Consider the following 17,045-nt stretch of genomic DNA (forward strand, 5'->3'; position numbering starts at 1 on the left):
GGCACCTGTTCGAAATATGGTTTGATCAACACCTGTCGGCAGTCAGATGTTTTAATTACTTATTTAACCTAATTTTAGACTGAACCTTATACAGTCCAAAAAACCTAGCCATTATGGGATTCGATTGGGTATGGAACAGTACTAACACCCTGTCACCAAGCCTTTGCCTTAGATCGTACCAGACTTTCATTCTCTGTTGAGTGGCTTTTGGAAAGGCCTCTGAAAAACTCATAGCGCCACACATAATTGTCAGTAAGTATTGAGTTCCAGCCTTTGTTCTAGGTAATGGGCCCACACAGTCCACGATTACCTTGGCAAATGGTTCACTAAAAGCTGGGATTGGCTGTAAGGGTACCACTGGGGGACCCTGGTTAGATTAACAAACATCTGACAGATCCTACAAAAATGCACATCATCTTTCCTTACAGTTGGCCAATAAAATTGTTTGGTGATTTTATTGAAAGTTTTATTTACCCCAAGGTAACCTCCAAAAGGGATGCTATGAGCTAAAGTCATGATTTTGTTTCTATAAGCTCTAGGTACCACAACCTGCTCTTTGTTGCTAAAATTCCCAAATAATAATTGCACCCATGGTTATTGTTGCTGAAGTCCTTCCAGCAAGTAAAACCCTGGAAAGCAACTGGCCCAAAATGGAGTCAAAGGACATGTCCTGAAAGCCTCTGCAGATTAACTGGCATATATATAACCATATGAACAACCTTCTTTAATCTCTTCAACAGGCTGAAGTTCCAACTTGCTTTAAGGCCACCATTATACCAGTGTCAAAGAAGAGTATAAGGGCCTAAATGACTTTAACATCTAGTATCAGGAAGTGATTGCTCAACTCCAGCATTACCAACCAGCCTCGACGTACATCGTTTTGCTTACTGGCCGAACAGTTGCACAGCAGATGCCATCTTGCTAGCTCTCTATTCAGTCCTAGAACACCGGCAGGCCAAGGAAATGGTTGGCATGACCTGGCAATAGATGCGAGGTCAACCACTTTGGAAAGAAAAATAGATCAGATTATTATTTAAGCTAAAGAAATAACCTGCTGCACAGAAGGACTTGAGAGTGCTTCTATACAAATCACAAAAGGTAAGAAGGTGGCTATAGCAAGCAGGGTGAAAATAAATCCAAAGGGTTTCTACAAATATGTTAATAACAAAAGGAGAGTGAGGGATAAAATTGGTCCCTTAGAGAATCAGAGTGGACAACAGTGTGTGGAGCCAAAAGAAATGGAGGAGATCTTGAACAATTTATTTTCTTCGGGATTCACTAAGGAGAAGGATATTGAATTGTGCAGGGTAAAGAAAGCAAAGAGGGCAATTATAGTGATTAAGAAAGAGGAGGTACTAGAGCTTTTGACACATGTAAAGTGGATAAATCTCCAGGTCCTTGAGAGAAGTTAGTAAGGCTCTGACAGCGATTTTTCAAATGTCATTAGCGATGGGTATCTTCTTTCTTCTTTGGCTTGGCTTCGCGGACGAAGATTTATGGAGGGGGTAAAAAGTCCACGTCAGCTGCAGGCTCGTTTGTGGCTGACAAGTCCGATGCGGGACAGGCAGACACGATTGCAGCGGTTGCAAGGGAAAATTTGTTGGTTGGGGTTGGGTGTTGGGTTTTTCCTCCTTTGCCTTTTGTCAGTGAGGTGGGCTCTGCGGTCTTCTTCAAAGGAGGTTGCTGCCCGCCAAACTGTGAGGCGCCAAGATGCACGGTTTGAGGCGTTATCAGCCCACTGGCGGTGGTCAATGTGGCAGGCACCAAGAGATTTCTTTAAGCAGTCCTTGTACCTTTTCTTTGGTGCACCTCTGTCATGGTGGCCAGTGGAGAGCTCGCCATATAGCACGATCTTGGGAAGGCGATGGTCCTCCATTCTGGAGACGTGACCCATCCAGCGCAGCTGGATCTTCAGCAGCGTGGACTTTTGGGTATAGTGCCAAAGGATTGGCGTAATTCACATGTGGTTCCTTTGTTTAAAAAGGGTTCGAGGAGCAAGCCGAGCAATTATAGGCCTGTAAGTTTGAGGTCTGTGGTAGGTAAATTAATGGAAAGCGTTCTTAGAGATAGTGTATATATTAGTATCTGGAGAGACAAGGTCCGATCAGGAACACTCAACACAGATTTGTGCATGGAAGGTCATGTTTGACCAATCTTGTTGAATTTTTTGAAGAGGTGACTAGGAATGTTGATGAGGGTAGGGCAGTGAATGTTGTCTCTGTGGACTTCAGTAAGGCCTTCGATAAGGTTCTGCATGGAAGGTTAGTTAGGAAGGTTCAGTCGTTAGGTATTAATTTTGAGATAGTCAAATGGATTCAACAGTGGCTGGAAGAGAGATACCAGAGCGTCGTAGTGGATAACTGTTTGTCAGGCTGGAGGCCTCAGGGATCTGTATTGGGTCCATTGCTGTTTGTCATATACATTAATGATCTGGATGACGGGGTGATAAATTGGATTAGTAAATAGGTGGAATTGTGGATAATTAAGGTTTTCAAAGATTGCAGAAGGATTTGGACTGTGTAGAAGAGTGGGCTGAGAGATGGAGTTTAATGCTGAGAAGTATGAAGTGTTTCATTTTGGAAGGAATAATCAAAACAGGACATGCGTAGTAAATGGGAGGGCATTGGGGAATGCAGTGGAGCAGAAAGATCTAGGAATAATGAAAAGTGCATCGTTCCCTGAAGGTAGAAACTCCTGTGGATAGGGTGGTGAAGAAGGCTTTTAATATGCTGGGCCTTATAAATCAAAGCATAGAATACAGGAGTTGAGACTGTTCAAGGCATTGGTGATGCCAAATTTAGAGTAGTGTGTGCAGTTCTGGACGCCGAATTATAGGAAGGATATCAACAAAGTAGAGAGAATACAGAAGATTTACAATGTTAACGGTTTTCAGCATCTAGATTACAGAGAAAGACTTGGCAAATTAGGTCTTTATTTTGAGCACAGAAGGTTGAGAGAGGTATTTACGATTATGAGAGGGATGGATAGAGTTGATGTGGATAGGCTTTTTCCATTTAGAGTAGGAGAGATTGAAACAAGAGGTCATGAGTTAAGAGTCAAAAGTTTAGAAGTAACATGAGGGGGATCTTCTTCAATCAGAGTGGTGGCTGTGTGGAATGAGCTTCCGGGAGAGGTAGTGGTGGCAGGGTTAATTTTGTAATTTAAGGAAAAATTGGATAGGTATATGGATGGGAGGGGAATGGAGGATTATGGGCAGAGTGAAGGTAGGTGGGGCTAGAGGAGAGTACTTTGTTCGGTGCTGACTAGAAGGGCAAAATGTCCTGTTTTTGTGTTGTAATTGTTATATGGTAATCAAGAAGGCACATGAAATGCTGGCCATCATCACTATATGGATTTAAGAGCAGGGAAATTCTGCAGCAACTTTATGGGTTATTGGTAAGGCTGCACCTGATGTACTGCATACAGTTCTGATCTTACTTGAAGAAGGATATAGTAGGTTTGGAGGTGGTACAGAAAAGAACCATCAGTTTGATTCTGAAAATGAAGTGATTAGCCTATGAGGGAAAATCAAGTCATCTGGAACTATGCATGCTGGAATTCAGAAGAATGAGAGGGAATTTCATGGAAATAGAGACAGGGAAGTTGTTTACATTGGTAGGTGAGACTAAGACTTGAGGACTTAGCCTAAAGAATTGGGAGAGTATATTTAGGATGGAGATGAAGAACAGCTTTTCCCAGTAGTGAATCTGTGGAATTCTCTGCCCAATAAAGCAGTAGAGATTGTCTTATTAGATATATTTAAGATATAGCATTAGACACAGCAAGACAGATTTTTGCATCATAGGGGATTTTTGGGTTATGTAGGTAAAGATTGGTGGAGCCAAGTCTTGGTCAGATCAGCCATGATCTTATTGAGCTGCAGAGCAGACTCAATTGGCAAGATGACTACTCCTGCTCTTATTTCTTTCATTCTTATATTACAGTGATCACAAATACTGTAGTACACTTGGGTCTGGTGCAAGATCTGAACTCGAGACAAGAGCAATCAACAGAAGATCATAGCCCTGGGTCCAGAGTCACACACCCAACATCAGCCTGATTTCTGGGGGTTTGGCGAGCAGGTGCAGTGATCAGTCCGACCACACATCTTTAGCCACAACCTTCACGTGGTGTTCCAGAATTCTACAGATTCCCCACATCTCGCAAACTGCCCTGGATACTCCCAAGAGTGGTTGACGAGCCAACCATGTGGAGAGGTAGTTTAGTGAGTGACCAGACAGAACAGAAACAAGGCTAGAAGATAGTGAGTAAGGACTGGATATGCCCATCTCAGAGGCTGGATACAGCAAATATATTGTACATTCTTTTTCCCATGGATCGTTACTACCGTAGTTATTTCACTCAATGCCCTTTCTAAAGTGCAGGGCAAATAATAGCTGAGACCCAATGAACACAGCAAAATTAAATAAGCAAAACCATTCGACTCTCTCTTTCCAGACGATCACCTTCAATTTCAGCTCAACCGTTACATCATTTTGTGTTATCTGCTCACAAAGCTCAATCTGCAAAAGGGCCTATCTCATTGGCCTGGAGACTAGCTGGCGAACTGGTGGTGACTCGAGTGAAATTCAAACCTGCTCGATTTTTTTCAGTCTCCAGCATGTCTCGGAGACGTCAAGCCATTTTTTGGACTCCTGAGTTGCCGCGACTGATCGTCTCCGCCAATGAGATACCTGTGTAAGCAATTAATTACTGCTGTGGTTTAAGATTGTTTTCTACTTAAGTGCATTGTCTTTAATCAAGGGTTTAAGATCAGTCAATTCAGTAGTCACTACAGTAGTCACTACAGTTAAACTGACACGTCTTCACTGAAAAGTAAAATCCAGGTAATTGCAGAATAAAGTGAAATCTACTGCAAGAAGGCAATCTGATATTGACGATCACATCTACTAAAGCAATTTCACTATTTCTCTGTTGTGTTTGCTGCTTCCCATCCAATGGGCCACGCAGCTGGATGTGCAGTTGAGAAAACAAGGAGTCATCTACTTGGGAGTTTTACGAGGAGTCATCTACTTGAGAGTTTCACACCAACAATTAGTCCAAACAGCTTATTCCACTGCAGGTATATTTAAATACACATCATTTATTCAGTACAAACTCAATATAACTTTGAAGACCTACAGTTTAAGCTGCAATTGGTATTTGCCAGACTGAGGGGAATCATGCATGTAGTCTCGCGCCCAAGTCACCAATGAAGGGAGGTATTCTTCCACTGCACGCATCAGATCTGCTTGACTCAGATTCAAGCTGTACCTGTCAAAAACAAGACAAGACCATGGTTGTGCGAAGAATGTGCTGAAGTTGGTTGATCAGCATTCAAGTTTGCTCAGTGGCTAGCCAGATTATGACAGTAAAATGCCCTCAGAGTCATCCACATGAACAAAATATTTCATCAAGTTTACTTGTTACAATGGCAAATAAATGAGAATTTCAATTCCTGAAACGTTTTCCGTGGTTATGTTCAAAATTAATTATTTCCTCCAAAGTACATTACAGACAATGGATATTTAATATAGAAAAACAGTTCAGGGTGTTCTGCAAAGGTGAGGAAAGAGAACAGACCCACAACCTAACTCTCATCATATTAACTTTTCCCAAAGGAAACAGGCATCACCCTCAATGACATAGCCAGGAGCCACTTTCCAATCAGGAATGGCATCTGAAAGAGTAATGGATGTGGATCAAAGAATTGTGGGGCCCCACAAATACTAGATCTTTTTCACACTTCTATAAAGAGAGGTATCACCCAGTAATGTCAGAAAAGCAAAACTTTTTTAGTTATGGTCCTCTTCATAGGTATAGAACTATAAATCTAGCTAAATGTGTTTTCACAAATCATGTTTTGTGGAAACTAATACATTTCTACTTAATGTGATTTGTCTTCTTTCACTACAGCAGAATAAGAGAAGGAATGCAATGGACAAGTCCCAAAGGCCATGAATATTACGAAGTGATGTTATTCAAACAAATAAATGTCATTCCAACTGCAGGTCAAAATTATTTTTCACATTTCAATTTCAATAAAATTAGATACTGGTTAAAACTCAGCGTCTTCTGCCAACTTTCAAAGTCATTGGAATGACCAAGAAGGTTCTTAACAAACTGTTAAAAGAAAATTCTTCCTTTTACTTTGGGCAAATAATTTACTTCTATATTTGTAATGATGGAAACACACATTCTAGCTCAGAAAAAAAGGATTACTGACATTTGTCTGGAATGCTAGAATAAATGCTACAAAATTAAATAAAATTCCCCCAAAATGAAACAGTATATGCACTTATTTCATGAGTGAACAGAATAAATCACACACCACTGCGTAAAATAGGTCAGAAAGTTTATACCAACTTGTATTCCATCCTTCAACAAGTAAAACTACAAAAAAAGTTATTCATCTTATTTGATGTTTATCCGACCCATCAAGATAGGAAATGCCCACCATGCTTGGCAGTGATGGCACTTCAAAATACTCAATTTTCTTAAAGTGCTGTTTTGCTCTGCCTTGGTCCATATAAAATGGTGCCATTTGAATTGAAGGGCAATATTATAGTTTGACTGATTTATTTTGGTCTTGAGGCAACATGTGAATGACAAGGTATTGGGGAGCGTTGTAGAACAGAGAGACATGGGAGTACAAAGTACATAATTCTCTGAAAGTGGCGACACAAACTGGTGAAAAATGCATTTGCATTTTTCGGTCTGGGCATTGAATATAGGAGCTGTAGAATCATATTCCAATTGTACAGGACATTCATGAGATCATCTGGAGTATTGTGTGCATTTCTGGACCCATTCTATAGGAGGATGTGACTAGTCACAAGGATGGTGCTGAGACTTGGAGGTCTTGAGTTTCAAGGAGATATTGGATAGCTGGGACTATTTTTCCAGGAGCAAAAGAAGCTGAGGTGTGACCATCAGAGATTTATAAAACCATGAGCAAGGTGAATGGTCCTACTCTTCTGAGGGTTGGCAATTCTAAAACCAGAGGGGATAAGGATGTTTAGGGTGAGAAGGGAAAGATTTGAAAGGTGTTGGTTTATGGATGTATGGGTATATGGAATGAGCTGTCAGAGGATGTGATAGTCAGGAACAACTACAAAGACATTTGGACAGATACATGGATAGTTTAAAGGGATATGGGCAAAATGCAGGCAAACATGACTAGCTCAGATAGATAACTTGGGTTGACACAGAGGAGTTGGGCGGAATGTGTTGTTTAACTCTAGGACTATGATACTATGACATGTACTTCCTATCAAGGTTCAAGGACGATTGCAAGGGAGCTTAGATTGACCGGCATTATTTTCCATCTTTCACTTCAGGGCAGCTAGGTAACATGCAACAATTTCATTGTTGTCATGATGCAGGACATATTACAATTGGAGAAAACATTGGTGAGGGCACACTTGGGAGTACAGATGTGCAGAAGAAATTCACAAGGATGTTGTGTGGAATGGAACGTTACAGGGCGAGATTGCGTTGGCTGGGTTTATTCTCATCAGATTGCAGGAGGCGAAAAATGACCTTATCAAGGTTTATAAAATTATGATGGGCATAGATTGGAGAGGTGGAATCTTTGTTCCAGAACAGAAAAGTGAAGAATCGAATAGCACAGGTTTCAAGTGGAAGGGAAGAAATTTAAAGCTCAGAGGATGAGGTATGTTTCAGAATCAAAATATCTGGTATAAACTACAAGTTAGATACAACTACACTGTTGAAAGTGTGTTTGAAACAGGCACTTGAGCAAGAATGGCATAGAGGGATATGGACTGAATGTGAATTTGGGATTAGCAGAGCTCCGCATTGAGATTAGCATGGACGAGGTTGGCTGAAAAAGACCTTTTCTGTGCTGTACGTTTCTATCTTATGCACGTGACAGAAATAATGCTTACATCTCTCCCAGGTACTTTGGAGCACAGATGGTTTGTGAGGTAATTTCTTCAAGTTGGTCCTGTGTAAAGTTGTTGGTTGTTGCAGCTTTTTGAAAGATCTCATGAACTAAAGTGCCAACCAACATCTGTCTTGTCCCCCTTTCATAAGCCTAGAAAACAATAAAAGCAATAATTATACTTAATATAATGTGAAAGGAAGAGTTAAAATATAGAACATTACAGCAGAGTACAGGTAGTATTCTACCTTGTCCCTGCCGAGAGGCCGACATCCCTTCTCCTGACGGGAGCCTGATGTGGCACCGGGTAACTAGGGCCAGCGGAGTCACCTCGTAAGTGATTTGGAACATATGCAGATTGCTCTCGCTTTCTCTCCCTCTTCAATCTCTCTCTCTCCCCCCAATGATGGCAATTTGCGAATGTGTTCCAAATCACCTTTTTAAAAAATAAACAGTATTGGGTCGGTCAAATCATGTTTCCTTGAAGTCACAAGAGGAGCACCAAAATGATGACATTGCGGGGGGGGATGGCAGCAGTGGGAAGCGATCTGCTTATGCTGATTGGATGGAAGCATTTCCTTCAGAGAGGGACAAGCAACCATGTTAATACAAGTAGACAACGACTTACTTTTATTAAAATGTATTCTGATCGTCGTACCTTTGAAATAACTTAAGTTGGAGTATCGCAAGTTGGGGTTTATCTGTATAGGCCCTTCAGCCCGCAATGTTGAGCTGGCCTATTTAAACCTGTTCCTCAACAATTTTATTTTTCCTTCTCACGCCCATGACCTTCTATTTTCTTATAAAATACATAATTACAATGAGCAGGGTTTAAACATCATTCATCACTCAGCCATCTTTGGCTTGGCTTCGCGGACGAAGATTTATGGAGGGGGTAAATGTCCACGTCAGCTGCAGGCTCGTTTGTGGCTGACAAGTCCGATGCGGGACAGGCAGACACGGTTGCAGCGGAAAATTGGTTGGTTGGGGTTGGGTGTTGGGTTTTTCCTCCTTTGCCTTTTGTCAGTGAGGTGGGCTCTGCGGTCTTCTTCAAAGGAGGTTGCTGCCCGCCAAACTGTGAGGCGCCAAGATGCACGGTTTGAGGCGATATCAGCCCACTGGCGGTGGTCAATGTGGCAGGCACCAAGAGATTTCTTTAGGCAGTCCTTGTACCTCTTCTTTGGTGCACCTCTGTCACGGTGGCCAGTGGAGAGCTCGCCATATAAAACGATCTTGGGAAGGCGATGGTCCTCCATTCTGGAGACGTGACCATCCAGCGCAGCTGGATCTTCAGCAGCGTGGACTCGATGCTGTCGACCTCTGCCATCTCGAGTACTTCGACGTTAGGGATGAAAGCGCTCCAATGAATGTTGAGGATGGAGCGGAGACAACACTGGTGGAAGCGTTATACTAAAAGATCCTCTCTACCAAGTAGAATAACACAGTGAAAATTCACCCAACTTCAGATGCTTCAAGTGTGGAGCAATGCAACATGGGCATTACAAACAATCATTATGGAAATTGCTGGGGCCCCAAATATCTATTTCCAAATTTCTCTGGCTGAAGCTGCACGAGGTTAGCCAAATGCAGGATTTTCATGTAAAAAAATGTAAATGAGTTTTTGAAGAGATGACCAACAGGACAGACAATCAACATCATCTGCCTGGATTTTTGGTAGGTGTTTGACAAAGTCCCGCATGACATCTGGTCTGGAAGGTGAGTTCTCACGGGATCCAGGATGAACTAGCCTGGTGGATACACAATTTGTTTGGTGGAAGGAGTCAGAGGACAGTGGTGAGGTTGATTTTTCAGATTGGAGGTTTGTGACCAGTGGTGCGCAGCAGGAATCGATGCTAGGGCTTCTATTGCTTGTCATTTATATTATATTAATAATATTAATTAATATAAATGACATGTACATTATTAATAAGCTTTTTATTTATATATATATACACACTTAATAATCACCTTTTAAAGTTATGGGATAAAAAGGGTATATTGTTATGAACCAAGATATTTTATTTCTTTTTAAAGAAGAGAAATATGATACATCTTTGAATACTCTTTTCTCTTTAAGCCTTATTGGAGCCTTATTAAAGCCTTATTGTTGGATAATATTGGATGTACTTTATGGTTACCTAGCAGATCTAAGTTTGATACTTTACTTACTGAAGGTGGCAAGAATGGATTTATATCTGAGATGTACCCTTCATTATGGAATAAAATGCTTAAGCCAGCTATCCATAAATCTAGATTAATATGGGAAAAAGATTTAGCTATATCTATTTCTCAGGATGATTGGATGAATTTATGTAATGATAGTATGACTAAAATTGTAAATGTAAGGCATCGATTGGTTCATTATAATTTTATTCATCAATTATATTCAACTCCGGAGAAATTAAGTAAATATAAATGTATTTCTTTGGATTTACATTTTAGATGTCATAAGGAAGTCGGCTCTTTTTTACATTCTTCTTGGTTATGTGAGATGGTGAAACCCTTTTGGAATAGATTTAAGTAACTCTTAGAAGCTATTTTTAAATTGAAACTTCTACTAGATTTTTCTTGGGTTATATTAAAAGATTGAGTTTAGAATTAAAATTAAATAAATTTCAAATTGCCTTTTTGAGACTGGCTAGAAAATGTTTGGCATTTACTTGGAAAAATTAGACTAATTTGAGTATTCAGAGATGGCATTTGGAAATGAGATTTTGTATTCCATTGGAAAAGATAACATAATTTATGTAATAATTATTTATTTTTTGCTAAAACTTGGAGCCCATATTTGAATTACATGGAGCTGAATTATTAAATCCCCTTTCCACACGTTAGTGGTGTTGCTCCTATCCTTGGTAATTAATTGATGAATTTTATGTTATGTCCAACACGAAAAGAGGGCAGGAGTTCTTTGTGGGTATTCACTTCAAACAAATATACCTTTTGGATACTGTTGGGGGGTGGGTGGGAATAGCAGCAGTCACCTAATAATTTAATGTAAAGCAGAGTAGGTCTAGGACTAGCAGAGAAGAGCAGGGATTTCTACAGCCAAAGGAACAGGTTGTTGTTTCTGGGGCTACAAGTCTCCAGGATGGTGTGTTGCCTCCTTGGTGCCAGGGTCAAGATGTCTCTGAACTGAACACTGAAAGCAGTCAGAGGTCAGGGAGCAAGATAAGCTCCTGCAAAGAGAATTTAGGGAGCGAGGTAGCAAGTTAAAAGACAGGATCACCTAATCTCAGGATAACTCTGTGTTGTGAACTAGCAAGGTTGAGCTAAATGCTTGGCTAAAGGACTTGTGCAGGAGGAAGATTTAATACAACTTTTCAGGACTATTTAAACAAGTCTGGAGGGTGGCATGGGATAGACCCAAATCATCAAGGTGCCAGATGTAGAAGCTGAGGATCATTTATATATCAGAATGAGCAAGCTCAGTACACATGACCAGCAGAGGCAAGCCAGAAAAGTGTGGAGAGTCTGACAAATTTGGTCTTTTATTTTAATACAAGCAGCCTGAAAGAGGTAAGGTCAATTAACTTAGAACATAGATTGATACATGAAGTGGGATATTATAGCCAGAGTAGAAAAATAGCTGAGGGTCAAGACAGGTAGCTTCCATGTTAAAGGCATGATACAAATGGAAGCAAGAGTGGTTGCATTTTTGATTATGGAAAACATCATAACAACACTGAGTATATTCTTGGGGCAGGTAGGGAGAGAGAGCTCAGTGATTTGGGTGAAACAAAAATAACAAAGGAATGATCAGGGTTGTATTGTAGTCCCCCACCCAGAATAGTCAGCAGGAATTATTATAAGAACAAACAACTGCAGGAATAATAAGGTTGTAATAGTAGAGAAAAAAGGGCGGTGCTGCTGAAGCTGCTGTAACAGTAACGCTGCTGCGTATCTAGGGAGAGTGGAGAGCAGAGACACTCTCTGCTCCTCTGAAGACTCCTACCGTCCAGTCCAACTGCCGATCATACCGTACAGGCTTTAAAAGGCCTGTTAAAGGAGGTGACTTTGTTTTATTTGAGACCCTGCGAGATGGCGGCACCTGTGCACTGTAGCAGCCACAAAGGGTGGCAGATTCCAGGCAAGCAGCAATAATAGCACAGGGCACCAGAACTAGGGAGAACACCCCCTCAATGAGAAGAACCAGAGGAGATGACCCCAACAAGGGTGACCACAGTGGCAGACCAGCAGGGGACTCTGAGGCTAAAGGACGCACATAGGCAGTGAGCTTTTGGCAAATTGTGGGCGAGGAACCTATACAGGCTGTGGACTCATGAGAACCAGGTATCAGATCCGGGATTCAAGAGGGTGCTGAGGATAAGAAGGGCTCCCAAAGGGCCCCAGCGCTGAATGCTTCCTCATCATGTTGGAGGTTTGGATCTGGGCTCGGGCTGTCGATGATATGAAATGAATCAGAGTCTTGTGAGGCTGAAAAAGTGCTGGAGATGAATCCACAGACACTTGGTGTCACCAAGGGGATTCTCTTTTGCTTCTCTTTTTCTGGCTGTCAGGGATGCTGGGCAATACTAATGGAGAACCTTTGCTTTAAGGCTGTCTGAAGGCAGTTTCATGTAATATTACATTTCTGTTTTATTACTTGACAATTGATGGCAATGTAAAAGCTTTGCACTAACCGCTAGGCCAACTGTGCCACTCATGAGGCAAAAATAAATCAAAGCGTTTATTTTAATGTGATGTGGCCCCCAGAGTGATGGGGCATATGGACCCTGTTGAGAATGGCTGATGTAGATGGCTCCAGTTGAGAAGTAACAATACTGAACTTCTTCTTGGGAAACAACAGAGATAGGACCAACCATCTCCAATAGAGAATCAAGTGAAGTGTTTTATTGGAGCACATAATTCATGTGAGTTGTTGTCTGTGCAGCCTACCACAGGCACAAGAAGCATATCCAAATATGGAGGCAACTGCAGGATGCAAGTCTTTGGGATCAAACAAACTGAAACCATGGTGTTGGTCAGAGCACATATGGAGCATTGTGAGCAGTTTGGGGGGGGAGGGGGGGGTCCCTACGACATTTTGGCGCTGGACATTTTGGCCCTCAGTTTGGCGCTGGACATTTTGGCCTGCCGTCCCACTAACTGCCTGCTGGCCAACTTTGTCCCGCCACACTGCCTGAAACCACCCCCCCAGCATTGCTGAAACTCCCTCCCTCTAGGAAACTGCTCCCCAGCAAACAAGGGATTTTCGCAGCTTATAGCAATATACTTAAATTATTAAAAACAGTTGAGGAATATTCAAAAACAAGGGCTTTTGGTAAATTAAAATGATATATTTATTATATTTATTTTAAATTTAATTACATATAATGGAATATCTAATTAATTAAATTTAAAATTATTTAAAAATTAAAAACACTCATTAAAAACAATCCAGTTGTTCTGCACATCTGGTGCAACTCACTGCAACCACTGCGACCGACTAGAACCACTGTCACTATTCTCTCTCTGCAGTGTCATTCATGCAGCTTTAGATAAGAAATTGCGATAAAACAATTGAAAGTAAAACCCACCATTAACCAAACAGAGCTATCTATAGTCACAATCCTCAGTACAAGTGATAGGGTGCAGATAGGCATTATTAACAAGAAACTTGCATACACATACATGTAATTAATATCCTGCAATATATTATTAATGATAACTACCATTAGATTGTCATTGCCACCATGGGAGCAGTTTCCTGGGAGGAGAGAGTTTATGAAACACTGGGGTTCAGGCAATGCTGCAACGCCATTGCCAAACTGTTAGCGTCAAAATGTTGAATTCTGTGTAATGGAAGATTTAAACTGTGTTTTTTTACTTTTGCAGCCTTTGCTTCTGGAAGGCTGAGAACCTGCTTGTTTTTTAGAGCAGACGTAATCTAATTTACACTATGGGGCCCAGGGATGCAGTTGAATAGACACAATCTAATTTACACCATGAGGCCCAGGATGCATATGAATTAGTAGACACATCTAAATTCCACCATAAAGCCCAGAGATGCAGCTTGCATAAACTGAACTGCTCTCAGTGTGTGTGTGTGTCTATTTTCTTTCGGTATCTCGAACACTGTGACCAATCTAAAACGAACTAAATGAGAGCTACAAGTTTACCCAGGACAGATGGTTAGAGTGAACATTGAAGAAATGTTCCAGTCATCAGAGAGTCTAGAACTAGGAGGCACATCCTCAGAATAAAAGGGCAACATTTTACAACAGAATTAGAGAGGTTTCTTCAACTCTTGTTACAATGAGTAAAACTAATATGAAAATATGAAAGATGAAGAAAACTAGTATGGATATATGTGTAATGAATAAAGCCAATATGAACAGGATAAGGATAGATAATAGAATGTAGGAAGGTAAAGTTAGTCTGAAGACAAGGGTCTTCTTGCCTTTTAGACAGAATTAGCAAGTTCTGCATATAAGTTAGTAAGCCCTGAGAGTCGGGAAGGTGTGAATAAGGACAATGACATGATGGGACACCGACAGGATACCCCCTGGTCCTCCAAGTTCACAGAAACAGCACGTAGGCAGACAGGATTGCCTAATGCCAAATTCATCCAGGAGGCAGAAGAATGTAAGGGGGAGGGTACTTCTACACTGAAATAAACTGTATAAAAGTTGGGTGAGCCCCAGTGTATGTGTGTATTCCCAGGGTAAGGGGAAGCACCCAACTTTGCATTGTTGTATAATAAATGTTCTTTGTTCTCAATTTTTGTCTCGAGCAATTTCTGTGAAGGTACTTCTGTTTCTCACAAATGGGGGATCGTCCGGGATCCCACTCCCTCCACTGACAGAGTGCCCGACAACGAGGGTAGGTGCACCCTGGCTGGTTCAACTGGACTCACAGACGGCGGGTGACTTGTCAGTGGATGAAGCGAGTGATATCCGAGAAGAGGCATTGAGAACAAACGACAGGAGGACATTAAGGAAGCGCGCAAGGAATAGCTACTGGATCCCGGTAAGAGGAATTTTATTTACCTGCTAGTATGGGAGGTGTGAGTAGCAAGGGAAATAGTCCTAAGGAAGGACGAGACAATCAGATAACTAAGCAAAGTCCGTTAGGATTAACGCTATCTGATTGGGGTGCGGGGAGAACCCGTGGGAAAGACAAACAGACCATGGTCAGGTATTGCTGTCTGGAATGGGTTAAAAAAACCCGATAAAAGGGAATTCGGTATATTGGCCAAAGTTCGGATCCGATGAGGACTGGATGTGTCAGGCATTGAACATCTGGCTCTATCAAAATTAAAGAGATAATATTGAGAGCAGAGAATATGCAGCCTAGCCTGCTGGCTCAGTGGATCAGTTGACCAACTGGTTTTGAATGAAAAGGAATGCAAGGACAAGAAGGATGAGGAACCTTTTGTCCCTGAAACACAAGGATGGGATGTGTTACATTCCCTTCCTTCACCTTATACTCCTCCTATGCCGGTTCCTATCTTTCCCCTCTCTCCTATGCTCTACCCTTCTTCACCTTCCCCTCCTCCCCCACAGCTAAAGAGAGGAGAAGAAAGTAGGGGTGGTATGATGACCTGTTCACAAAGTACTAGATTACCACCTCAATTGACAAGAGAGGGAGGAGACTTTGATTCAAAACAGTGTGAGTCCCTCCGGGAGGGAAGGGCAGAACCCTTTGGTTCATTTCCTGGAGAGCAGGAATCTGGACATTATAAAGGAGAGGATAAGCCAGAAATTAACTGGATGAGACCTTTACGGGAAGTTCCCATGGGAGGGGGTCTCGGTTTTGTAAATGTGCCCCTGACTAGTACGGAGGTACGTGATTTTAAGAGAGAATGCCCAATAAACAGAAAGGCTAAGATTTTGATGCAGGCAGTCAAGGAAGTCATGGAGGGACAGCAAGGAAAGGGTAGGAGCTGTGTGCCAGCTCCTGGACATTGGGAGGAGCTCCGGGTGTGGGAGAGTAGAGACCAGAGCAGGGGCAAGGGTAGAGGGGAATTCCGGGGATGACGACCGTTCCCGGGACCTCGTGGTAATCCCGGTAGGAATTGGGAAACAGGAGCATTAGTTTGCTACCATTCTAAAAAGGACTATATCTGGGCAGGGAGTGGGAGGCGGCGGCCCCAGTCCAGGCACAGGGAGAGCAGCAGCGGCCCCGGCCCCGGTCCGGGCGAAGGGTAGACGGCGGCGGCCCCGATACGGGAAGGAGCAAGGGGGAGACGGCGGCCCCGGCCTCGGTCGTGTGAGGCAGGCGGAGGCCCCGATACGGGCAGAGAGTTGGAGGCGGCGGCCCCAGTCCAGGCACAGGGAGAGCAGCAGCGGCCCCGGCCCCGGTCCAGGCGAAGGGTAGACGGCGGCGGCCCCGATACGGGCAGGAGCAAGGGGGAGACGGCGGCCCCGGCCTCGGTCGTGTGAGGCAGGCGGAGGCCCCGGTCCGGACAGGGAGTGGGAGGCGGCGGCCCCAGTCCGGGCACAGGGAGAGCAGCAGCGGCCCCGGCCCCGGTCCGGGCGAAGGGTAGACGGCGGCGGCCCCGATCCGGGCAGGAGCAAGGGGGAGACGGCGGCCCCGGCCTCGGTCGAGTGGGGCAGGCGAAGGCCCCTATCCGGGCAGAGAGTGGGAGGCGGCAGCCCCAATCCAGGCACAGGGTGAACTGCGGCGGCCTCGGCCCCGGTCCGGGCAGTATGGACCGACCTAGGAGGGGAGGCAGGCCCCTCCAGCCCGGGTAAGAAACCTACATAGGAGAAGGCCACTCCGATATAAAACCTACGACCCAAGGACCTCGCTGCCACGTCCCAGCTTGCTTGGCCAAGGCACACGAACCATGGGTGTAAAGGGTGGGGCCAGTACTGCGCGCACTGCACTCCACCTAAAAGCTCCTTTGCGCAGGCCCGAGGACAGGTCCACGTCCTCCCCCTCCACGTCCTCCCCCTCCACGTCCTCCCCCTCCACGTCCTCCCCCTCCACGTCCTCCCCCTCCACGTCCTCCCCCTCCACGTCCTCCCCCTCCACGTCCTCCCCCTCCACGTCCTCCCCCTCCACGTCCTCCCCCTCCACGTCCTCCCCCTCCACGTCCTCCCCCTCCACGTCCTCCCCCTCCACGTCCTCCCCCTCCACGTCCTCCCCCTCCACGTCCTCCCCCTCCACGTCCTCCCCCTCCACGTCCTCC

At 43.7% G+C, this 17,045-nt stretch overlaps 1 protein-coding gene across 5 annotated transcripts in view; it reads right to left on the reverse strand.

Moving 5' to 3' along the window:
• The window catches only part of dna2 (DNA replication helicase/nuclease 2), an 89,408-nt gene that overhangs the window by 46,864 nt on the left and 25,499 nt on the right, over positions 1-17,045 (reverse strand). For all 5 annotated transcript variants that reach the window (XM_069900872.1, XM_069900873.1, XM_069900871.1 and 2 more), the window contains 2 exons: positions 7,911-8,059; positions 5,143-5,274 (listed from right to left, as the gene is read on the reverse strand). In XM_069900872.1, the coding sequence (XP_069756973.1) occupies positions 5,143-5,274; positions 7,911-8,059 (281 nt within the window). The remainder of the gene's footprint in view (positions 1-5,142; positions 5,275-7,910; positions 8,060-17,045) is intronic.

The sequence above is a fragment of the Narcine bancroftii genome, chromosome 10 (assembly GCF_036971445.1).
Source record: "Narcine bancroftii isolate sNarBan1 chromosome 10, sNarBan1.hap1, whole genome shotgun sequence".
In the NCBI taxonomy this organism is placed as follows: Eukaryota; Metazoa; Chordata; class Chondrichthyes; order Torpediniformes; family Narcinidae; genus Narcine; species Narcine bancroftii.